A 22,998-nucleotide genomic window follows, 5' to 3' on the forward strand; every position below is an offset into this window, starting at 1 on the left:
ACATTGACCGCCCTTCCTGGCCAGCCCTTAAATGGAGAGAAGATCATCAACCGTCCTCACCGTCTTCACCGTCTTCACCCTCATCAACCGCCAGATGGACTCTCACTAACTCCTACCTGTAAATATGATGGATGGATCAAATGTCCACCTCAGTGCTTCTTACCTATAGATTAGTGTCTACATGTACTGCTAGTGTTATACCATGCCTACATGTACTCTGTAATGCGTCTCCATCGGACCTCTCCAGTTAAATTGAATCCATCAATGTGGGCACTTCCTTCATCTCGCGAACCAGCGCCGCTACATGTTTAGCACCTGCAGCACTAGGTCGGCTCGTGCTGCGCTTTTTTTCCCTCTTCAGTGGCCCGCGATGGGAGTTTCCGGGTTGTGCGTCGCCTGCTCGGGGGCGCGATAGGCCTATAAGCCGCCTGTAACCTGCCCGCTGGCCAATGCCATTCACTGCGCCAACCAACTGGAAGGGTTCGTCGGCTGAGCGAGAAAAAAAAAAAGTGCCGGGGGGATCCTGGCCAGGGCTCAATATCTGGTGACCGACCTTTCGACTTCATTTCGTCACCCTTGAAAATCCCTCCTCCACTGTCATTGGCTGCCCACTGGCTGACTCCGGAAAACTGATTTCAAGGAATTGAAATCCGGTTTCGACATTTTTCTCACGTTGCTCAAGACGACGCTTCCTTTACGCCAACATTTCCTGACGCCTTGTCGCGGACCGCAGCCATGTCCATGGTCAACGCCTCCAGAGGGAACAATCCCAGCCGGAATCAACCCCGAAGCACCACGCCGTTCAATAATGGCCCTGCCGTCGCGAGTTCCGGCATCCCTCGCCCTGTTCTAGATGCCCAGCAGCAGCCAAACGAGTCCTCTGCCAGTCTCAGTGCGAGCAGACAGAAACAATCTAAGCGCGATGAGGTACGTGATGGCATCTATCACAACAAGTTGCGCTCGAGTCAGGTGGAGGGTTGTTTTGAGGGGAGGGGGGAAGAGAGCTAGCTAGCTACTCACTATCATGTTCACCACCCCTCATTGCAGTGGCTAACTTGGGCATCATGTAGGCGATCCGCAGGAAACTGGAGAGTGACCTCTCCAAAAAGAAGACTCTCACGGGCCGGTCACGACAGATTCGCAGAGCCCCTCCCGGAACTGTGCTTGCCCTCAAGCCCAGCCAGGCTCTCCAGATCAAGCCTGCCACCACCGTCTCCGAGGCTGCTCAGCTGATGGCTGCGAAGAGGGAGGACTGCGTGCTGGTTACCGACGATGAGGACCGGATTGCTGGTATCTTCACGGCCAAGGATCTTGCTTTTCGCGTGGTCGGGGCTGGACTCAAGGCTGCCAACGTCACGATTGCTGAAATCATGACCAAGAACCCCCTCTGTGCCAGGACCGACACGAGCGCCACGGATGCGCTGGACCTGATGGTTCGCAAGGGCTTCCGTCACCTGCCCGTCATGGATGAGAACCAGGATATCTCGGGTGTGCTGGATATTACAAAGTGCTTCTACGACGCCATGGAGAAGCTGGAGCGCGCATACTCTTCCTCGAGGAAGCTGTACGACGCTCTCGAAGGAGTGCAGTCCGAGTTGGGCGCCAGCCAGCCTCAGCAGATTATCCAGTATGTGGAGGCTCTCCGGTCCAAGATGTCTGGGCCCACACTCGAGTCCGTGTTGAACGGCATCCCGCCGACCACGGTGAGCGTCCGGACCTCGGTCAAAGAGGCTGCGGCCATGATGAAGGAAAACCACACCACTGCGGTGCTCGTGCAGGACCAGGGTGCCATTACGGGCATTTTTACCAGCAAGGACGTCGTTCTTCGTGTCATTGCTCCAGGCCTTGACCCGGCCAATTGCAGCGTCGTGCGTGTCATGACCCCTCACCCCGATTTTGCCCCAATGGACATGACCATTCAGGCTGCCCTGCGAAAGATGCATGGTAAGCAACCTCTAGTTTCCCCATCCTCCCTCACCTTTACTGCTCTCATCCTAGCCTTATGGCTACCACATTTTTCGCGTGCCCAAGAAGCATCAAAACATGGTCAAGCATGTGTCTAACACTCATATTTCAGATGGCCATTATCTCAACCTTCCCGTCATGAACGATGGCGGTGAGATTGTGGGAATGGTGGATGTGCTCAAGCTCACTTATGCTACGCTGGAGCAAATCAACACCATGTCGAGTGACAATGGCGAGGGCCCGGCGTGGAACAAGTTTTGGCTCTCCATCGACCACGAGACGGAGTCGATGGTGTCCGGCGACGGCAGCCACAGCCATCACCACGCTCACCATTCTCGCATGATGTCGCCCGAGGCGAACCGCCTTGGAGACAGCGTCGCTCCCAACGACTCTGCATCGCACATCGGACTGGACTCGCCTCCTCATTCCATCGCCCCCGAGGTGACAACCGCCGACGTTCCGTTTGCTTTCAAATTCAAGGCACCTTCGGGACGTGTTCACCGGCTGCAGGTGGTTGCATCGCAAGGCATAGAAGCATTTGTGCATGCCGTTGCATCCAAGCTTGGAAGTGAACTCGACAGCATCGGAGGCATGCCGGATGTTTTAGAGGGCAGAATCGACGGTCCTGGGTTTGCTCTCAGCTACATGGACAACGAGGGTGACACCGTGTCCATCACCACCGATAACGATCTCCTGGAGGCCATCCTCCTCGCCCGCCAGGCACATCTCGAGAAGGTTGATCTCTTTGTCCACGACTCAGAGAAGCCGCCTACAACACCCTCGTTGGACACCCTGCCAACCCCAGTTTCGTCATCCACCGGCCTTCGTGAACGCCGGAGAGCCTACGAGGAGGAAGAGTCAGAGAGCGAGGAGGAGGAATCCGAGGAGGAGGAAGAGCAGCGGCCCGCGCGCCGTTCGCGGAGATCAAGGACGATTGTCCACCAGGAGCAAATTATTGCCGGCGTACCCAACGACCTGCTGCTGCCCGGAGCCATTGTTACCCTTGCGGTGGTTATAATTGGTGTGTTTACTATTGCCAGAGCGACTAGCCGGTAAAAAGAGAGCAATGCGTCCCCTTTGTGGGATTCTTTTCAATAATGACCTTACGAAGAAAAAGTTGGTTGGCATTGGTAACTGTAGATTTCTCAAGCACAGACAAATCGTCATAGATTTAGGGCTTTTTTACTTTGTCTCCTGTTTTATCAAATCTCAATTTTATTTTCTCGCAGCTCAATATCATGTCATCAGTATCTGCTCATCAGCTCGTACTTCCATACTATTGATGTCAGCCAGCATTTTTAACGTGCTTAGCATGGCTGCGGCCGATGCAAGATGGCGTGTCAATCACAAGCCTCAAAACGACGTGGGGTAATTTTGTGCTGCCAAATTGATGGCGGGGTCATTTTTTTGCTCGCATGTGCCTTAGCTGCTCTAAAATTCTAGCGGCTGCTCTGCCCAGCGGAACCGGAAAATATGCACCGCCGTAGAGACCCCATCTGTACCGGCGTGATCCAAATTTTGGACCGATTGCGAGCAAGTCGGACGACAGTTGGAGCAAAACGAACGCCGCTATGAATGTTCAGAGCACCGCTGTGCGGCATGGTAAGTCAATTCAATTGGACACGATGATGAAGATGTGAAGATGAAGGATGCTTATCAAATCTAGGCCGCCGCGCACTGGCGTCTCCCTTGCCACGAGCCGTTCTGCGACAACTCTCGACCGAAGTCAAGACGGCGACAGCTTCAACCTCGACCTCGACTTCCAATGGCCCGGCTCAGGCATGGCCGGCCCCTCAGTCAGCCGCTGCGCCTCCCAAGATTGTGTCATCGGCCAAGAAGAAGCAAAAGATTGTCGAGGAAGTCATCATGACGCTCGGGGCCAACTCTTCGCAGGAGCACCACGGAGCAGCCTGGAGCAAGCCGCATCAGAGGGGCAAGCAGACTTTGACCCCGGCTCAGCAGTATTCCGAGTTCCAGAGGATCCAGAAGAACACGAGAAGCCTTGGCTCAAAACTCGAGAAGCGCTACGTACCCACGGAAATCATTAGCAACCCACCTCGGCCGGAGGACGTTACGCTGGAGCTGTTGATGGCGTCGCAGACACACATGGGCCACAACACTTCACTATGGAACCCGGCAAACTCGCGATATATCTATGGAGTACGACAGGGAATTCACATCATTTCTCTCGAGACAACTGCGGCGCATCTTCGACGAGCGGCCCGAGTGGTTGAGGAGGTGGCTTACCGTGGTGGTGTCATTCTCTTTGTTGGTACTCGCAAGGGCCAGATGGAGATTGTCACAAAGGCATCTGAGCTGGCAGGCGCCTACCATCTGTTCACAAAGTGGATTCCCGGTTCCATTACAAACCGAGATGTCATTCTCAGGACCCAGGGCATGAAGGTTGTGGATCACTTGGACAAGGAACTTGATGGATTCGACATGTTCAAGGGTACGGCGAGGCCGATACTACCAGACCTAGTGGTTTGCCTCAACCCGCTAGAGAATTACACGCTACTGTACGAGTGTGGCTTGAAGAATATCCCTACGATTGGAGTAATTGACACAAACACTGATCCTTCATGGGTCACATATACGATCCCGGCAAACGACGACAGGTGAGCTGAGCCCTACCAATTGCAATTCTGTCATATCAGTCTTTTTTGCTAACCATTTTTCTTTTAGTCTTCGTTCCATGGCTTTGGTTGCCGGAGTACTTGGTCGAGCCGGAGAAGCTGGTCAGAAGCGACGACTACAAGATGCCGCCAGCGGTAACATCTCATGGAGCACCTCGCCAGAACTCAGCCGCCACATGAGGAAGGAAGTGCAGGCTGCCGTCCTGAAGAGAAAGGAGGTCATGGGCCGGATGCAGGCCAACATTCAGGGATTCACGGATGAGGAGATGAAGCTGCTGAGGTCACAATATCTTGGAGAGCAGCAGGAGGAGGTGACTGAGGATAACTTGGTCAACATGATGGGAGAGACAGTTGCAGCTGAGGCATCAACAGAGAAGGCGGCGCCCTCGGGGGAGACAGTTGGTGCGCGTCTAGGCAGCATTGAAGCGCAGCTGAAGAGCTTGCAGAAGAATGCTGTTGAGATTGAGCAAGCTGTGCGAGGAAGTGTATAAAATACTTATTGTACAAGTGCCGTTAGATGGATGGAAAAGGGGGAAGAGAGGGAGAGGACATAAAAAACATTGTATAATAGATGTATATGGGCATGATGCAAACGAGATGAATGTTTTCCCACTTGAATTGAATTGACAAGTCACATCCCTTTTCTCAATCTACATCTAGCCCACAGCAACAAAAAGGCGCTGTCAGTTGAGGTTAATGGCCTTATGACAGCATCGCGAGCTTACCCTAGAAGACCAAGGGTCCAGTGGCGGAGAAACCGTCATTCCGCAGCCGGCAGCAGATAAGGTACCGTCTACCTTTTTAGTCGCCGACACACAACGCAAACCAAAAGTCCTCCCAAGGTCACGCCACGCCTAACCGCAACAGCCGGTGTGTGGTCCCTCCAAAGGCAAAAAAGCCGCGCTTCGGTTCTCTTTACTGCGTCTGTACTTTCCCACCGACCTTATACCGTTCTGTACTCTTTTTTCTTTTGGTCCGAGCAGAACGTCGCACGACGAACTTTTCAGCACAGAACCGGGAGCGCGCAAAAAAAAAAGGGCAGAGAAGCGCGCAAAAATAATCGAACAGCAAATCAGACGCGGGCTTTGCATTAATGATTCGAGTGGCCTAGAAACTAAGCTTTTTTTTTCTTTTTTCTTTTCGGGGGGCGGGTTACCCAAAAAAAGAAAAAAGTTGCGAGGGTTCTTTTTTTATTTGAAACTTGGGGGCTTTTTTTTTTTTTTGTTTGCCGCGCTTCAATTGCGCTGGAGGGAACGTCAGTCTCACTGACAGAAAGAAGAAGAAAAGTCCTAGCCTCTTTTTTCTTTTCTGCTTATTCCTTCCTTGCTTCTTCCTTTTATTCCCGCCTGCAGCCTGTAGGGGCTCTGCACGGCTCTTTTGGTTGGGGGATCTGTTTGGGGGGATTATTTTTTCTTTTTCATCCTTTTTTTTTTCTCCTGCTGCAGGGAAAATTTTCCGGGCTGTTTCCTATTTTGGAGGTGCGGTTACTTTGTTAATTCTTTTTCTTTTTACCCATGGTATGTACTACTTTTTTTTTTCTTTTTACCCTTCCATTCTCCCCCCCCTTCTTATATGCCCTTCTGGACTATACCCAATCGGCGTTTCGCCCCCCTTTCAATCCAATCCCTCTGCTTTTGCTGCATTTCCCTTCCCTTTCCTTTTTTTCTTTCCCTTGCCCGGATGACGTACCCCATGGGTGAAGGGCCATGATTCCCTCACCCGGGAAGTTGTTTAAGCGGGCCTTGTGGCTGATTATCAAATCCGGCATGCACAGAGCATCTCTTGGGTAACCAACGGTTTCCTTTCTCTCACCCCCCCTTATAACGCACACGCTACTCTCCTCGCCATCATCCGGCTCAGCCCAAACGATGCCGGCCGCCGTCGATGACCCGGCCAGCCCCACAATCCATCGGGTCTCCGGCCAGCCGCCGTTTCCGGACCCGAACAACCCGATTCTGCCGCCGGACATTGTGCCTCGCCAGGTGACGCTGAGGGACCGCCAGACCGTGGCCACCATTGTGCCCTTTGCATCGCGGCATCAGATCCCCGTGTCGCTCGTCGTCTATCTATGTGCGCAGATTAACAAGGAGATTGATGGCGGCGACACGTACCCCCTGATGGACCCCTTCAGCGCCGATGGCTTCGCCGACTTCTGGTTCCAGAACTTTGGCGCCGTCATGCTGCTGGGCAACATTGAGAGCGCCGACCAGCTGCTGGACGGCAAGGACTGGGCCAAGGAGTGCCTGGGCAGCTTCTACATCCGGCCCAATTACCCAGGCCGGAGCAGCCATGTGTGCAACGGGGGGTTCCTCGTCACCGACGCGTCCCGAAACCGCGGTGCCGGCCGCCTGATGGGCGAGGCATATATCGACTGGGCGCCACGGCTGGGCTACACGTACAGCGTCTTCAACCTCGTCTACGAGACCAACGTGGCGTCGTGCAAGATCTGGGATGCGCTGGGCTTCAAGCGCATTGGCCGCGTCAAGGGCTGCGGCAACCTCAAGAGCTATCCTGACCGCTTCATCGACGCCATCATCTACGGCCGGGATCTGGCCCCCGGCGAGACCGAGGAGCTGGTGAGCGAGGAGCGCTTCGACAAGATCAAGTACTACCTCAAGTACGGCAAGTATCCCAACGGCGCCGACCGCGCGGAGAAGAGCCGCCTGCGTAGCGCCGCCACGCATTACAAGCTGCTGGACGGGGACAAGCTCATGCTCAAGGACAAGGAGGTCATCTCGGACCCGGCGCGGCAGTACGAGATTGCCCGCAACGTGCACGTCATGCACCACGGCGGAATCAACAAGACGACGGCCACCATTGCCGAAAAGTACCACTGGAGCCGCATCAAGGAGACGGTCAGCGACGTCATCCGCGCCTGTGCCGAGTGCAAGGAGCTGGGCAAGACGCCAAACCCGGGCGGCACCAAGAAGACGGTCGCGTCCACGACGTCCGCTTCTGCTCCGGTGGCCGCCGTCACGACGCCCGCGCCGACGCCGATCCTGCCGAGCAACGGACCGCCGAGGAACCACTCCATTCCATCCAACATCGCCACGACCGGGCGGATCCTCGCCCTGCAGAGCCATGACACGATGCTGTCTCTATCACCCAGCACGAGCCCCAGTCCGAGCGCATACGCAAACCCCAGCGACATCTCCGTCATTCCACCCTCGCAGACGTTCCAGCCCGCCCAGGCCCTGCATCACCACCAACAGCAGCAGCACCAACAGCATCACCACCACGGCCTGCCCCCGGACGCCCATCACCACCACCACCTGCAGGCCCTGCACCACCACCAGGTCGCCCACCAGCAGCCGTCGCTCCACCACCCCCATCACCAAACCCACCACCACCACAACCCCATGCTGCAAGACCAGCCCAACCAGCACGAGCCGCACGTCTATCAGCCCATCGACCCCCAAATCATAAATCACCACCACCACCACCCGCAGCCTCATCATGACATGGGCTTTGAGCACTACCATCCTCATGCAGACTTTCAGGCTCTACTGAGTGCGACGGAAGATGTGCCTACACAGCCTGACGATACTGTACCGCCTTCTGTCGACACGGACCTGGAGATGCTCATCGAGCACGACGCAGTAGACGACGACGTCGATGATGTCGGACCCAATGATCATACGAACCACGTCATGGACGACGACGTCATGGTCGATGGCCTTACCGGCGGCCCGCAAGTGATGCGAAGAATAGGCCACCGCGATGGAAGGGGCATATACGACGTCGGCTTTGGCGGGCCCTCAGGATGAAACCACCTATTTTCTTATCATACATTTCTTTTTTTTTCATGTCGTCTTTTTTTATATATGGCATTGTTGAGAGTTGGGGGAGTTGTGTGTTGTTGGTTTGTTATAGCGTTGGGAGTTTGTAGCTGAATGATGAATGTGTATGGGAAATAACGGCTGATAGTTGTTGACTTGACGTTGGGATGTATATACGGCTGCCAGGTATGATGGAGATACCTTTATAGATTTCACATAAAAAAATACACTCTCGTTTACCCTTTTCACGATTAGAACAAACCACAAACTAGACAAAATAGAAACAATATTAGAGAAAATTACAAGAATAAGAGAAGTTCGTCGGAAAAAGTTGTCATATCAAAAGTCTAGTAGATAATAGAGGCCATTTTCTAGGTATCTTACAGATCCTCAAAACCTCCATTCCGTTTTTTGTTCGTTCTTCCTTTTTTGAAATGCTTTATATTTCCCCTGCGCCCCTATCTACTACCCTTTTCCTATCCCCAAATCTACCGTCGAGGCATGCCCCGTCCTCTGCCTCTGAGCGCCCTCTGAGCCGCACCGGGAGGAAGCTGGCCCGGCGCCTGGGGCTGAGCGCTCTCCTCGTTTCTGATGGTCTCGTCGACGCCGAGGATCAAGCAGCTGGCCTCGGTCGCGGCCTGCAGGGCGTTGATCTTGACCAGGGCAGGCTCCCAGACGAAGCGCTCCAGCATGTCGGCGGTGCCCTCGTTCTGGAAGTCGACACCGGCCCAGGTGTTGCCCTTGCGGTGCTCCACGCGGAGCTTGTTGAGGATGTCGGTGGCGTCGAAGCCGGCGTTGTCGCACAGCTGGCGGGGGATGATCTCGAGGGCCTTGGCAAAAGACTTGATGATGGCCTGCTGCTTGTGCGGGATGTTCTTGTCGGCGAACTGGTGCAGGTAGGCCGAGATCTCCATCTCGACGGCACCGCCACCACCGACAATGGTTCGGTTCTTGACGGCTCGCTTGACAATCATGATGGCGTCGTGGAGTGATCGCTCAACCTCGGCAATGAACTGTTCGGCACCACCGCGCAGAACCAGGGTGCACGTCTTTGCCTCGGGGCAGCCCTCGAAGAAGTTGTATCTCTCGCCTCCAATCTGTCTCTCCTCAAAGGACTCGCAGGTTCCCAGGTGCTCGGGCAGGATGTCTGAGCACGTTGACTGGGTGACGGCGCCGGTGGCCTGGGTGACACGCTCCATGTCCTCAGAGGCAACGCGGCCGGCACAGAAGATGTCTCGGTCGGCAAAGTACTGGGTGGCCAAGTCACCAATGGGCAGCTTGCTGAGCACGACCTTGGCACCGGTCTTGGCGACGGCCTCGAGCTTCTGGTAGATGATCTGCCACTCGGCGTCGACGATGGCCTGGTATTCTGACACCTGCTCGACGCGGACCTCGGCATTGTCCTTTTCGGCCTTGAGCTCCAGCTCGACGTTTAGGCAGACAATCTTGGGCTTCTTGAAAGACTTGGGCTGCTGCTCGAAACCGGCGTAGGCAAACGTCTTCTTGAAGGCAACGCCGTTGACGAAGCGGGATTCGGTCAAGGAACCGCCGGGGATCTTCTTGATGCCAATCAACTTTTCGTTTAGGTCGTTTTGGTCGAGTGATAGAACGGCGTCAACCACCACTATGCCACGTTGTTAGTCTCGTGCCTCATCATCCACCATCACGTAACCCCGTGTAGTATATATATGTGTGTGTATGTATGTAGTCTTACTCTTTGTGAAAAACTCAGTGTTTCGCTTAATCAGCTTGCTCGTCATGGCGGTAGCGGCCAGCTTGCTCAGGGTATCGCGCTGGCTGCCGTCGTCGGTGCTGACAGCAATCTCCTTGATCTTGTTGACGGCCATCTGGACTGCCCTCCTCAGACCCTTGATGATGATCTGTGAGCTGACACCCTGTTCGACGTGCTCCTTGACCTCCTTGAGGATCTCTCCCGCCAGGACAACGACGGATGTGGTTCCATCTCCGACCTCTGCGTCTTGTGACCGTGCGATGTCGACGAGGATGCGGGCGGCGGGGTGGACGATGTCGAGGAGCTGTTTGAGCGTGTTTAGTTGGCATATTGTCATCACCCAAAGAAGTAGAAGAGGTAAAGAAAAGGAAAGGAGGATATGTGTGATATTGGGAGATGTGGATTTCGACCGTACCTTCATGACCGTCGCGCCATCATTTGTAATCGTCTGCTTGCCATTCTGGTCCACCATCAACAAATCACCACCGTAGGGACCCAGAGTCGACTTGATGGTGGCCTGGACCGCCAGACACGCATTGATGTTGGAGACGATCTGACCTTTGCCCTGCGAGGTGTCGGTCCCTGTGGAAGACTGGTGTCAGTTCTCGTGTCTTGTGCCTTGGGAATGGATGCGTTGGACGGGCAGCAGCGGTGGGCGGAGGGGTAAATTTGGCAAATTGGCTACCTTCTTTGAGGACGATGATGGTCGGGGTCTGGCCTCCGAACGACATTTTGGCGGTGGTTTGAGAGAGTCAGAGGCCAAAAGGGAAACGCTTGACGACGGAGAGTTGGAAGGCGGTGGTGACGGGCGGATTAAAGGGGCAATGCGGCGTCTTTTCGTCTCTGCGAAGCTGTGCAGTCGAGCTCCGGAAAATTGTTGTAGCCTTGACAATGAATTTGGGTGCACGGACCAGGGGTCAACCAGCAGAAAAAGAGAGCCCCTCCAACCCCTTTAGGCACTAGAAGAATCCATGAGAACCCCGCCATAGGGACGGAATTATAAAGGGATGAGGATGAGATAATGGTAGAGAAATATCAAGACAAAAATATTATAAAAATGATTGCACGTTTATATGAGACTTTATTTAAATAAATTTGAATTTTAATGATTGTTCAAGTCTGCTCACGGTGTCGAGGCTGATATATTCGTCAACTTGAAATAAACTGATTTCAACAGTCACGAGGATCAGTTTCAACATGAAGAGCATTACACTACTGGTATTCATCATTACACATCAAATTATATCAAAAATCCATCCAAATCAACTCCTCAGCCATAAATATCATTTATTGAGCAGGCGGTTGTGCCTTGCCTCTCCCAGGAGCAGCCTCAAACTTGGCCTTCCATGCATCCTCTTGCTGAAACATGGACACGCACTCCATAGCAGTCGGCTTGCCATAATCAGGGTCTGCACCGCCTTCTAATAGTACCTATTTAATTTGAGTTAATAAACTGTTCCAAAATCGAGGCATTTTGCTTAGGAAAAAAGACAATAGAAGAAGTGCGTACCTCGATGACCTCATCTTCCTTCTTAAACACGGCTCCGGCGAGGGGACTCTGCCCTCTGTCATTCACGCGGTTCGGGTCAGCGCCGTGTTGTATCAGCAGCTTGACGAGATCTGCATGTCCGTGATATGCGGCGAGCATGAGCTGGAAAACAAATGTGAGTCATAAAAGCACAAATCAAGACATGTCGAGGCTCTAGGACTGCAGGCCAACTAGGCAGCGCTGCTTTGGTGTTTGCCTTACCAATGTATCTCCCTTTTCATTCGTCATGTTCGGGGGTAGCCCAGCTGGAAGTGCCTGTTCGAAAACAGCGACTTCACCTTTTCTAGCAGAATCGTACATTCTGCCAGCAAATGCGATGGCTTCGGGTGAGAGCGTCGGTGGTGCTCCGGGAGCTTGACTGCCTGATGAGGGGTCCATGGTGTTGATGGCTGAAAGATTGATGTTTCAATTCAATGTTCTTTTAAATGTTTAAAAAGTAGTTCTGTAATATGTCGCTTTCAAAGGGTATCAATATCACATTCAAAGTAGAAAAGAGGATGAAAAGAAGAATATTCACGATGCATCAAACTTTTCTACATATATGCAGCTGAGATCCCGAGCTCCGAAGCAGTAGCCACCGATGACGTGTGAGGACAGCATCCACCCCGGCGACGATGCTGGAATTGACTTTGGCGTCCAAGGAACAGGCACGATCAATCTCATGGAAAATATCGAGTAATGTAGCATAGACTATCCCGTAAAGCTTCTATATTCATTGTGCATCAATTTTTCTCTCACCGTTCATTTTGATGAGTGCAGCCTATTTTTCGCAGAGTTGCTGAAGAGATTAATATTGAGCCTATACTGATTGGATCAGGGAACACTTGACAGCTCACTCACAACGCCTAACCATGAAAAGAAACAGCCTTGGCAGATAAAAAGTCCGTGTAAAATTGATAGATTTTCTCAATCAAATGAAAGCCAGAATAATGTACATCGCTCGCTCAATTCCAATCCGCATTCATTCTGATCAAACTGTCACTCCCACAGAGTCGCGCTCTTTGGGCAGTGGCGGGGGCAAGTGTATAATATGTTATCGGCGTATCGTGTCGTCGTCGGGCCGTAAAAAAAAGAAAGAAAGAAAGCCAAAAAGACATGCGCTTCATAGACGTTTTTCCTCCATGCGCCATCTCCGAGCATGTCTATTCAATCTAGGTCGTTTCCCCAGTTCGTTTCCGCAACCAGCATTTCGACGCCGCTCTCGAGTGCCATTTAGACTCGGTCGTATTCTCTCATTCCCGAGCGGCCCTTGTCGTCATCAAAGTTTGAGCTTGTGTTGCCCCTCAGTAATCCGCAGTGCCATCGCCCTCGCTGGTATCGGGCTCGGTGGGAAGAGGGGATTCGGGTTGTGGCGTTTCCGGCCTGTGCAGCGGCATCATTTCGATTGATGAATGCTCGATATTTAGATTGATGCCGATTGTCTTGTTTGATGGTTTTTTGATTGATTCAGTGGCTTGTTGCAACTGGTAAAATGTGGTGGTTGTCGAAATAATGTTGTCGCCAAGGTTGAAGCAGAAAAGGCGGGACTTATAACGCCCCTTTCAAGGCACAGTTGCCATGGCACAGGCTGCTGTCCTCGTGATGAGCATCGTTACGTCAGGAAGTAGCATTTGTGTAGCATCTGAGCGTCTGCCTGCAGCGGGTTGGACAAGCCTTAACAATGACTGAGCGTCTCTGTGAGAGGACAATGCTGGGGTAAAATGGCTTGGAGGGAAAACAGAGGCGCCACGCAGGTTGCCTCGATCTAGCAATGGCCACAGAGGTGAGCTTCCAAAGCTAATTGCATTCCTTCATCGTTGGCTCAAGGCGAATTCCTTCAGAGTAAAAACCTAGATTACTTCTAGGCTACTTTGGCGTCCGAGTGTGACTCCGGCCTCGGAAGAAAAAAAACCAAATAATTGGGTATGGTATCAGCCAATATGATTGTGATCTGGATGTAACGTGTAACTGTAACGGAGCCGGCCCTGTTCCTGTTCGCCGACGGTACAAGAGATACGGCATTGAGCTCGTAGACTAGAATTTGGTTCCGTCGAAGCTGTCAATGTCAAACGGGCCGGTCTCTCACATGTCAATCAACCGATCCAATCAAGCCATCAGCAGCCCAAGCGATTGTGTATACGAGTACTATTCAGGCATCCTGGCCCTGGTCTATATTGATTTCATGATCCTAAGTGGCGATCGCTGATGGCACAGATAGATGCACGTCCAATGGACAGACAGGCCTACCACATGCTAGCGGAGCCCTCCCAGCTCCCAAATTCCGCGGTCTTCAGCGATACGGGATTTCGCCTCCAGGGCTCTGTATTTCTGTAGGCCCCTCATCGACGCCCCCCCGCCCCCGCCGCTTAGGCACTGCAAGCTGCAGCTCCGGCGGGCTCGCGGGCCTATTCCGGGCGCGGTGGCACGAGCAGTGACGTATAGATCACGCCAGATGGTGATGCGAGGGTGCGCCAACTTTTCCATCAGCCAACCTCTAGTTGCTTCAGCCATGCCTGCAGAACTCTATCAGCGAACCAAGCCCCGGCGTGGTCGAATCAGCTTCGCCAATCTCGAGAACGTCATGGAGCTTCCCCAGAGCCAATTGGCCGGACCGCCTGCAGCGCTGGGCTCGCACATGCATCCCGCAAGCTGCATCCTGCTGGGCTCGTTCGATTGCAACATCGCATGATACACGACCACTGCTGGTTTTTTTTTCTCTAGTCAATCGCAACTGCAGATAGTGCTTCACTTGCATTGCTTCTGTTACCGATAGCTTGTCTGATTGGTCCCGGCCCTTGTATCTGTTGGGCCAAGCTTCTTTAGCAGCCGTGTAAACGGGCCTCCATCGACTCCAGACCATCCACGACCTACACGGAAGTGGCAAGAGATCGAATTGTCTGCAGCTTACCCCTGCAACGGCCTTAACAAGCTCCCGACTCGGCGGGAAGCTATAGCGATCCAAGCCGCTCTTGTCTCGTATATAACCAAGAGCTAGACTACGCTTTAGATAGCTCTTCGTCCTTGTGTCTAAGGACAACTCCCTTCTTCATTACATTCAATTGAATCTACCTGACCACAATGGCTGACGTTCAGTCCATTCGGGCATTCGGCAAAGCCCGCTCAACCATCGAGGGCAAGCCCCTGTCTGACGAAGAAATCAAGCAATACAATGATTATTTCAAAGCCAGCTGCTACCTTTCTCTGGGTATGATCTACCTGCGAGAGAACCCTCTCCTTCGCGAACCCCTCAAGAAGGAGCACTTGAAAGCTCGTCTTCTTGGACACTTTGGTTCAGCTCCCGGCCAAATCTTCACATATATGCACTTCAACCGTCTTATCAAGAAGTACGACCTGGATGCCTATTTCGTCTCCGGCCCCGGCCACGGTGCCCCCGCCGTTCTTTCGCAATCTTATCTCGAAGGTGTCTATTCGGAAGTCTACCCAGACAAGTCACAAGATATCGACGGCCTCCAGAAATTCTTCAAGTATTTCTCTTTCCCAGGCGGTGTTGGGTCCCACGCAACCCCCGAGACCCCAGGCTCTATTCACGAAGGAGGAGAGCTCGGATACTCTCTTTCTCATGCCTTTGGCTCTGTGTATGACTACCCTAATCTCATCGCTGTCACCATGGTAGGTGATGGTGAGGCAGAGACTGGTCCTTTGGCTACTGCTTGGCATAGCAACAAGTTCCTTAACCCCATCACCGATGGCGCTGTTCTCCCTGTTTTGCATCTCAACGGCTACAAGATTAACAACCCTACAATCTTGGCCAGAGTCTCACACGAAGAGCTGAAGGCCCTGTTCCACGGTTATGGATACACCCCTTACTTTGTTGAGGGAGACGACCCCGACACCATGCACCAGGCCATGGCCGCAACGCTTGAGCATTGCGTCAATGAGATCAGGCGCTACCAAAAAGAGGCTCGTGAGAGTGGAAAAGCCACCCGCCCATTGTGGCCCATGATTATCCTTCGAACGCCAAAGGGCTGGACTGCACCCCGCAAGGTGGACGGCAACTATCTCGGAGGATTCTGGAGAGCACACCAGGTTCCCATTACAGATCCATCGACAAACCCAGAGCATCTCAAGATCCTCGAGGACTGGATGCGCAGCTACGAGCCCGACAGACTGTTTGACGAGAGTGGAAAGCCTATCGCCTCATTGACCGCTCTTACTCCAGAAGGTAACCGCCGCATGAGCGCCAATCCTGTTGCCAATGGCGGAGTTCTTCGAAAGCCCCTTAACATGCCTGATTTTAAGAAGTACGGTGTCAAAGTTGAGCACTCTGGCGCTGTCATCGACGCTAGTATGAAGAGGCTGGGAGTCTTTTTGCGAGACGTCGTTGCGGCAAACCCTCACAACTTCCGACTATTTGGCCCCGACGAGACCGAGTCAAATAAACTGTCTGCTGTCTACGAAGTGGGCAAAAAGGTTTGGATGGGCGAATATTTCGAGGAGGATGAGAATGGCGGCAATCTTGCTCCAGCGGGCAGGGTCATGGAGATGCTGTCTGAACACACCTGTGAGGGTTGGTTGGAGGGTTACATCTTGAGTGGCCGCCACGGTCTGCTGAACAGCTACGAGCCGTTCATTCACGTTATCGACTCCATGGTTAACCAGGTGAGTGAAAAAGATTTACAATGTATACCATCGGAGATTTCATGGCTAATAAATATCAATAGCACTGCAAGTGGCTCGAAAAGTGTCTCGAGGTGGAGTGGCGTGTCAGAGTCGCCTCCCTCAACATCCTCTTGACCTCTGTTGTCTGGAGACAAGACCACAACGGTTTCACTCACCAAGATCCTGGCTTCCTTGATGTTGTTGCCAACAAGAGCCCCGAGGTGGTTCGAATTTACCTGCCTCCCGATGGAAACTGCCTGCTTTCTGGTAAGACATCCTAAATTATTACTATGTGAGAATGAGCATTGCTAACATGTCGGCTGTAGTCATGGACCACTGTCTTCGATCCTCAAATTATGTCAACGTCGTCGTATCCGATAAACAAGATCATCTTCAATACCTCGATATGGATGCAGCTGTTCAACACTGCACAAAGGGTATTGGCATCTGGCCCAAGTTCAGCACAGATATCGGCCAGGACCCCGACCTGGTCATGGCTTCGTGTGGTGATATCAGCACTCACGAGACATTGGCCGCCATTGACTTGCTCCTTCAGCACTTCCCAGACCTCAAGATCCGCTATGTCAACTGCGTGGACTTGTTCAAGCTGATTCACCCAAGCGAGCATCCTCATGGCCTCAGCGACAACGAGTGGGTTAGCCTGTTTACAGCAGACACGCCCATCATCTTCAACTTCCACAGCTACCCCTGGATGGTGCACAGATTGACATACAAGCGACCGGGAAGCCAGAACATCCACGTCCGTGGATACAAAGAGAAGGGCAACATCGATACCCCCCTAGAGTTGGCCATTCGCAACCAGACAGATCGATTCAGCTTGGCTATAGATGCCATCGATCGCATGCCTAATCTGCATAACCGGGGTGCAGCTGCTCGACAGGCCATGTTGAATGCACAGATTGAAGCTCGAAATGAGGCGTTTGAGAGAGGTATGGATCCAGAGTATTTGACCAAGTGGACGTGGAAGCGAGATGGTTTGTGGAATAAACATACATAGAAGGCTCTGAAAGGCTGGACATGTAGAAGGTGCAGTTAGAGTGATGATTTTCTCTACATAGACCTAATAATGGTGTGGTCAGGCTGCAATTTACATACTCGTAATACAATATAAAAAATGGGTTTACTAAAATCTTGATTCTGTTTTCGTTGTTGGTCATATCTAGTCATTGCTATACCAAAGCCGTTTGTATAGTCTTGATAAAAGTATCATACTATGGTGACAATTTGGTCTATAGTTCTAAGAGGCTTGGTTATGCGATTGATAGATGTCGGACTATATTTTAGGGTCCTCGACGTGCATGTGGTTGGCTTTTATCTTATAATGTTGAGAGAATAAGATGGGCCTGACAGATATTTGACTAGTATAGCTTTAGATATGTATGTAAAGTAGGCTACTATGGTCAGATATATTATTCAAGATGAGATAATACTTCCTTCACATGACTAAGATGTACGTGAAACCTTTGAGTAGCCAGATAGGTATGTATTGAATATCATTGCGTGCCATCCTCTTTGTCAGCCAAATGCTACCCACTGAACCTCTGCAAAAACGTCACGCACGTACATTCTGGGAAAATCAATAGATTCCCGGTCGAAAAAACTCCAAGAAAAACTTCCATAATCTGTATGTAACACTTTTACTTCAATATTTATTTTTTTGTTGTCATGGAATTCAAGGCTGCTGAGCGCCAAGAAAACTCGAGGGGTCCTTCCAAATTTCTCGGCAAAAACTTGTCGTTGTATGATGTTGTGGTCAAATGGTCTGACAATATAAGTGCCGCTCTGAATATGCCTGCTGTCAGCTGGGTATGCTAGCCATGACACCTGGCATCTACTCCTGGCATCTCGATGAGGGATTCGAATGTCCACCTCAAAGCCATTTGTCGTAACATTTTCAAGTGTGGAGGAAATAAACAAATGCTGGCTTTCACGAACATGTGATAAACCACGCAGCCATAAAATAACGTTGGGTTTCAGCTTGAACGCATTCTGGAATGATAGACGTTTTACCACATAGTTAGAATCACCAACATAATCACCATTGAAGTCTTCAGAAGAGAGATAATCGCCAACTAAAATTTGCTCCATTAGCGATGTATCCGTTGAAAGCATCACTCACTGTGGCATACGTACCTTGAAATTCCTGTTCCTCTGCCGCTAATTCAATCCAAGTAACATTGCCAGAATCCACATGATCCCAACTCTCCTCATATCTTCTCCGTATGAGGGTGAATCCCGTCCCGGAAATTGGGCCTGCGTCCCAGTGCATATCAAGCGGTGAACCTTGTTCTAACGATAACCCACTGATGCCAATCATCAGACGAGGGGCTTCAGAATACGGAGGGTTAAATTTGATTGTGTGGGTATTAGGAGCCGAGGGAAGGGGAGGAATGTCCAATGTTGAAAATAATCCATCGCTGTGGTTTCGTAGTGGCTGTAAGGTTGCACTAAGTGCCAGTAATTCCTCTGCCTCTCTCATCTCACGGAAACTATCCGGTATCAACGCTGAATAATCCTTTAAAAGGGACCGTATGACATCTGTCAAGCCTCCCCAGACTGCCCAAATCAAGGGATGTATACAAACCTTAGAAAGCTCTGACCCTGCTATTCGACTGTCCCCTTCAAGGAGCCGTACGACCACCCTGCGGGAGTATTCCCACTCTTCTGCGAGGCAGCACTCCAGGAGCATCTTTATCACGCCTGACTGGCCCCTTCTGATGGCCAAATCTAACTGCCACTCTCTGTACTTTTTCATGTTGATATCGGCTCCTTGACCTAGGAGTTCCGAAATGGCGCTAAAGTGATCTTGATAGATTGCAAGCCATAGGGGGGTCCTTTCAGCAGAATAATCTGACCCTCTTAGGTCTGCTTGGCCAGTTTCTATTAACAGTCTCACGATATCTTCGCGTCCTTTCATGGCAGCATAAGACAGAGGTGTCATTTTATACTTATCGGCAAGGTCAAGATCAGCATTTATCCCCATTACCCGCCGCAGGGGTTGCCATAGACCTGACTCGGCGTAGTGAGACGCTAGAGTTCTGCCGGCATCATCTTTGATATTTGGACTCAGCTTCATTTCCAAAAGGGCAGAAACAATCTCTTCCCACCCATTCCGAGCAGCAAGCGGAAGACATTTGCTAAGCTTGTGGGGCATGATATTTCCAGCAAAACATAAATAAAAAAGAGCATCTGCTCGCCTGCAGTCTTTAATGGCATGATGAAATCCGTCCATCCACTCTTGGCTCTTCATTCTTGTGCCATTCATTCTTTTAGCAACTGTGCTATAGAGAACCACAATTGGATTTGTAGTGCCAAACCTGGCTGCCATCTGTTCGATTCCCCTTGCGCCAAATTCTTGCCTAACGTTGTGCTGCATCTGTGCAAGCGACCAGCGGTAGAGCTCACCAAGTTCTCGAAGAGCTACCATAAAATCGCTGGTTTCATCTGTATCTGCCGGATTTAACTTATGATAATACTGACACGCCCAGTTTAGAACGACTTCTGCGCTACTCCACTCGTCATCCTGTCGGTAATTTGAAGCCACTGGTGTCAATGCTGACAGCACCTTTTCCTGATAAGGAGGAATTTCAGATCTCAGTAATGGGATCAGGCAAGAAATGGCGTCAGAATGCGTTCCCAACCCATTGTCTGTGAAACATTTCGCAAGAGCTGAGATAACGGGATTCTCCAGGCGAAGATTGCCACCTGACTCACTGACAGATATTTTGTCTAGTTTTCGGAATCCTAGAGCCTTCATAGAATGTAGGAGCGCAACAAAAAGCTCCTGAGTGCATATATCAAGCAATGAGTGCTCTGTATCCTTCAGGAGAAAGCCTTTGACGTTGACTCTCTTTCCTTCAGGTGTATTGTTGCTCTCTTCCTCAGAAGTAGTGGTGCTTAATGCATCGTATATTAAGTTCCACCCACAGAATCTCTGGAATGCCGCGGTGGAATTATTTGAGCTCTCGCCAACTCTTTCGTAACTTTTACTTTCGTTGTCTTCTTTCGCTGCCTGATTTATATTTTGATCACTTTTTCCGGATTTCTCGTTAGACTTGTTTGGTGGAATCCAGTAATCGGCGAGGCTATATTTATGGCGGTTGTATAATCGCATGTCAAGTGACTGTTTGACATACTTCAAATCGCCAGAACCCAACCAGAGGCTCATATCAGTGTCGAAAGAATTGTCCCATTCATGTCCTCCATGGCACACAGATACAACTCTAAAGATTCTTGAGTTGAGGACCTTATTTGGAAGGCTCGGAATACCGCTGCTGGTTTTTTTTTTGTTATATGTGTCATACTCTCGTCGGGTAATGGACCAGAGCCAGAGTCCCAGAATTGCTTCAAGTTGAGAAGAATTGACACCCCAGTTGATACGATCAGGGCCTGTTGGTGGTTTCAGCTTGATAGAAACAGTCGTCTCTCCGTAATTGGATTCATCATCAGAAAATGCAGCTTTAATTCGCAAATGGAAGTCTTCTTTGTTCGATTGATTTCGTAATAGAATGGCCGCAGCCTGAGAAATCATTGCGCCGAGGCTTTTAGCTTTAGTGCGGACTCTTACTCTCTCATCTTTCCAGTACAGATAGCTTTCCGCGTGCATCTCTTCGCCAAAGTGGCCAGTCAGATTTGAGAGTCGAGTGCGGTTTTGTATCAGCTCATCATTATAAGCAACATTCTCCAATCGAATGGCTTTCTCATGCTGTCCTGTAATAGACCAAAGGAATTTCTTCTCAAGTATCTGCGATTGGTTCTTCTCAACGGATGTATCCTGGGAATTGTTCTTCGATTTCTGTGTGAGCTCCTGTTCCGCAATATCAAAAGCTAGCCAGTCAAGTTCATGGCCGGTAACCAGATCTTGCCACGTCTGTAAACGATTTTTGTTCTTGTCCAAACGCTTCATCCGTAACATCCCGCGTAGAATGCTCATAATAATAGTAATTCCTAGTTGGACAATTGAGATCCATGCGTTTAGGCCTCGCAAGCCGATGAATTGAGCGATGTAACCGAACAATATGAGCGAAACGGCAAAATATGTGACAAATTCGAAATTTTTATCAAAGTCTTTTGTCGATGAAGTCCAATTCATAAGTCGATCCTTCCTCTTTGCGTCGGAATATGCAAACGAGCCAAAAGATTGATCTCCAATGACTTGCGGTCCAGGCTGGATCCAGTATAACACGTCAGAAGACTCAGGTACCCGTTCATAATACTGTTCATTGGTTGTTTGCCCAATAAGTGCCGCGCAGCTCCATACGCCTAAACACAAAGCAATCGTTCCAGCAATAAAGATGCCTGGAGCATAGTTTCGAGAAGCCTCGCTATTCGGTTTTTGAAGGTTCCACTCCAGAAGCCACACCGCGGTGCCAGCAAAAACAAGGATACCAGCTTGAAGAATAAAGCCAACCACAGCGATAACATAAAAAGCCCAACCAGGTTGTCTTTTGATTCCCACATTGAGAGAGAGGTTCGGTTTTGGAGCGTGATCCAGGAAATTTCCAGAATTAGAGTGGCCGATCTTGTTAAAAACCGCATCCCATCTTCCTGAGGACCTCGTTCTCTTCCAGCATGTATTCAAGCTGCCATCCAGATAGCTAGTAAACAAGTGCAACCTCGGTTGTGCTATTTGTTGTCCTTGTTGTTGGTTCTGGTCGGCTTGGCCTCTGTCAGGAATATATATAAGTTCAATAATATCCGGTCGGCCAAGAACTCTAGTGATGCCACCTTTATTGAATAGCTCGCAGACGTCGGCACTCGTTGAAGTACATAGCTCGGCTTCTGTAGTACCTTGGCCTTCTTGCGCTCTACCAATAAACGCTCGGAGGGAGGAGCTTCCACACACTCGAATAACAGCTGTGATTGTACTAATGATGCCTATAGGGGCCATGGCGAAGATAAAATAGTCAATGAATGTAGTGCTCTCGCTAAGATATTGGCGGGTTATTTGATCTCCAAAAAGCGAAAGAAGGGGTCCAAGGTCCGAAGCTAAGTTGTTGGAGAAATCGGAGAGGCCATCAGCCCTGACGACGACGACGATGACTGCGTAAATAAGAAGAAAGAATGTAGACTTTGCCATTGTGGTCTGACAGGTGGCTCCTCAGCTTAAATTTGGAGATAAACAAATCAAAAGGAATCAGAAATGATATATTCAGAAATCACAAGACCAAAATGATGTGGCTATGGAACATCTTAAAGAGATCAGCTTTCGATGGAATTGTTGTCTATTATATACATTGGCTGGCTTAAGAAAGCCCGCCTGGGCAGCGAACGCCCAAGCACTCTGCATCAGTAGCGCATTAAAACTTGCATTGAGAGGCTTTCAACCCATGTTCGTGCAGCATGCCCCAGTCACCGAACGCAGCCTCGTCTACTTTTTTCCAATCACCGTCACCCATTGCATTATGGGTTGCGGGTCTTGAGTAGCATGAAATATCTCAAATTAATAATGTACTGGGTGTGACGAGCCTAAGTGAAGTAGTATTAAGCTTGGGTAGGAAAGCATAATAGTTTCTCTCGCTTCCCCTTCGATAACTATGACTCTTAAGTTCGAACTAGTAACGATATGTCCACTAAGGCTACAGTACACAGAGATTCGAATTCCTCTCATATGGCAAATATATTTAACGAAGCGTCTGGATTAATTGGGAGATAACCTAGTCGTTGAATACTGGTACTCGTGTCGTAATAAGCAAAGTGTGGTAATACAGGTATGAT

At 50.6% G+C, this 22,998-nt stretch overlaps 7 protein-coding genes across 7 annotated transcripts; 4 read left to right on the forward strand and 3 right to left on the reverse strand.

The window, feature by feature from the left end:
* The first annotated feature begins 320 nt into the window (after window positions 1–320).
* V8C40DRAFT_257783 (uncharacterized protein) lies at window positions 321–3,509 on the forward strand. Its single transcript, XM_083218577.1, has 3 exons — window positions 321–927; window positions 1,071–1,944; window positions 2,078–3,509. The coding sequence occupies exons 1-3, from the start codon at window positions 736–738 to the stop codon at window positions 3,019–3,021; spliced, it is 2,010 nt and encodes a 669-aa protein (XP_083067730.1). The 5' UTR covers window positions 321–735; the 3' UTR covers window positions 3,022–3,509.
* V8C40DRAFT_126161 (mitochondrial 37S ribosomal protein uS2m) lies at window positions 3,276–5,289 on the forward strand. Its single transcript, XM_083211011.1, has 3 exons — window positions 3,276–3,567; window positions 3,632–4,583; window positions 4,651–5,289. Exons 1-3 carry the CDS (start codon window positions 3,537–3,539, stop codon window positions 5,090–5,092), a joined length of 1,425 nt encoding a protein of 474 aa, XP_083067731.1. The 5' UTR covers window positions 3,276–3,536; the 3' UTR covers window positions 5,093–5,289.
* Window positions 5,290–6,134: 845 nt separating this feature from the next.
* Window positions 6,135–8,673, forward strand: V8C40DRAFT_257789 (uncharacterized protein). The gene has a single exon (XM_083218578.1). The coding sequence runs from the start codon at window positions 6,470–6,472 to the stop codon at window positions 8,366–8,368; it is 1,899 nt and encodes a 632-aa protein (XP_083067732.1). The 5' UTR covers window positions 6,135–6,469; the 3' UTR covers window positions 8,369–8,673.
* Window positions 8,626–10,997, reverse strand: V8C40DRAFT_257791 (chaperonin-containing T-complex subunit CCT7). Its single transcript, XM_083218579.1, has 4 exons — window positions 10,798–10,997; window positions 10,528–10,694; window positions 10,095–10,416; window positions 8,626–10,004 (listed from the first exon to the last, which is right to left on the reverse strand). The coding sequence occupies exons 1-4, from the start codon at window positions 10,841–10,843 to the stop codon at window positions 8,869–8,871; spliced, it is 1,671 nt and encodes a 556-aa protein (XP_083067733.1). The 5' UTR covers window positions 10,844–10,997; the 3' UTR covers window positions 8,626–8,868.
* Window positions 10,998–11,399: 402 nt separating this feature from the next.
* Window positions 11,400–12,039, reverse strand: V8C40DRAFT_270873 (ankyrin repeat-containing domain protein; the record flags this gene model as incomplete). The annotated part of the gene is made up of 3 exons (XM_083220227.1): window positions 11,400–11,543; window positions 11,623–11,763; window positions 11,863–12,039. 3 exons carry the CDS (start codon window positions 12,037–12,039, stop codon window positions 11,400–11,402), a joined length of 462 nt encoding a protein of 153 aa, XP_083067734.1.
* A 2,580-nt stretch (window positions 12,040–14,619) lies between these two features.
* On the forward strand, window positions 14,620–17,400 carry V8C40DRAFT_257800 (XFP N-terminal domain-containing protein). The gene is made up of 3 exons (XM_083218580.1): window positions 14,620–16,260; window positions 16,323–16,527; window positions 16,587–17,400. The coding sequence occupies exons 1-3, from the start codon at window positions 14,719–14,721 to the stop codon at window positions 17,276–17,278; spliced, it is 2,439 nt and encodes an 812-aa protein (XP_083067735.1). The 5' UTR covers window positions 14,620–14,718; the 3' UTR covers window positions 17,279–17,400.
* A 931-nt stretch (window positions 17,401–18,331) lies between these two features.
* V8C40DRAFT_270875 (uncharacterized protein) lies at window positions 18,332–22,171 on the reverse strand (the record flags this gene model as incomplete). Its single annotated transcript, XM_083220228.1, has 1 exon — window positions 18,332–22,171. One exon carries the CDS (start codon window positions 22,169–22,171, stop codon window positions 18,332–18,334), a length of 3,840 nt encoding a protein of 1,279 aa, XP_083067736.1.
* Between the last annotated feature and the right edge of the window lie 827 nt (window positions 22,172–22,998).

This window comes from Trichoderma camerunense (genome assembly GCF_050948025.1).
Source record: "Trichoderma camerunense strain CBS 138272 chromosome Unknown V8C40scaffold_26, whole genome shotgun sequence".
Classification (NCBI taxonomy): Eukaryota; Fungi; Ascomycota; class Sordariomycetes; order Hypocreales; family Hypocreaceae; genus Trichoderma; species Trichoderma camerunense.

What these genes read in the sequence shown, in the direction of transcription:
- V8C40DRAFT_257783 (XM_083218577.1), top strand. Translation starts at nt 736, where the DNA reads ATGTCCATGGTCAACGCCTCCAGAGGGAACAATCCCAGCCGGAATCAA. An exon ending in AACAATCTAAGCGCGATGAG is followed by an intron (nt 928 to 1,070) that starts GTACGTGATGGC and finishes GGCATCATGTAG; the next exon opens with GCGATCCGCAGGAAACTGGA. An exon ending in TGCCCTGCGAAAGATGCATG is followed by an intron (nt 1,945 to 2,077) that starts GTAAGCAACCTC and finishes CTCATATTTCAG; the next exon opens with ATGGCCATTATCTCAACCTT.
- V8C40DRAFT_126161 (XM_083211011.1), top strand. Translation starts at nt 3,537, where the DNA reads ATGAATGTTCAGAGCACCGCTGTGCGGCATG. An exon ending in GAGCACCGCTGTGCGGCATG is followed by an intron (nt 3,568 to 3,631) that starts GTAAGTCAATTC and finishes TATCAAATCTAG; the next exon opens with GCCGCCGCGCACTGGCGTCT. An exon ending in ATCCCGGCAAACGACGACAG is followed by an intron (nt 4,584 to 4,650) that starts GTGAGCTGAGCC and finishes TTTTTCTTTTAG; the next exon opens with TCTTCGTTCCATGGCTTTGG.
- V8C40DRAFT_257789 (XM_083218578.1), top strand. Translation starts at nt 6,470, where the DNA reads ATGCCGGCCGCCGTCGATGACCCGGCCAGCCCCACAATCCATCGGGTC.
- V8C40DRAFT_257791 (XM_083218579.1), bottom strand. Translation starts at nt 10,843, where the DNA reads ATGTCGTTCGGAGGCCAGACCCCGACCATCATCGTCCTCAAAGAAG. An exon ending in ATGGCGCGACGGTCATGAAG is followed by an intron (nt 10,417 to 10,527) that starts GTACGGTCGAAA and finishes ACGCTCAAACAG; the next exon opens with CTCCTCGACATCGTCCACCC. An exon ending in CACTGAGTTTTTCACAAAGA is followed by an intron (nt 10,005 to 10,094) that starts GTAAGACTACAT and finishes AACGTGGCATAG; the next exon opens with TGGTGGTTGACGCCGTTCTA.
- V8C40DRAFT_257800 (XM_083218580.1), top strand. Translation starts at nt 14,719, where the DNA reads ATGGCTGACGTTCAGTCCATTCGGGCATTCGGCAAAGCCCGCTCAACC. An exon ending in TCGACTCCATGGTTAACCAG is followed by an intron (nt 16,261 to 16,322) that starts GTGAGTGAAAAA and finishes AAATATCAATAG; the next exon opens with CACTGCAAGTGGCTCGAAAA. An exon ending in TGGAAACTGCCTGCTTTCTG is followed by an intron (nt 16,528 to 16,586) that starts GTAAGACATCCT and finishes TGTCGGCTGTAG; the next exon opens with TCATGGACCACTGTCTTCGA.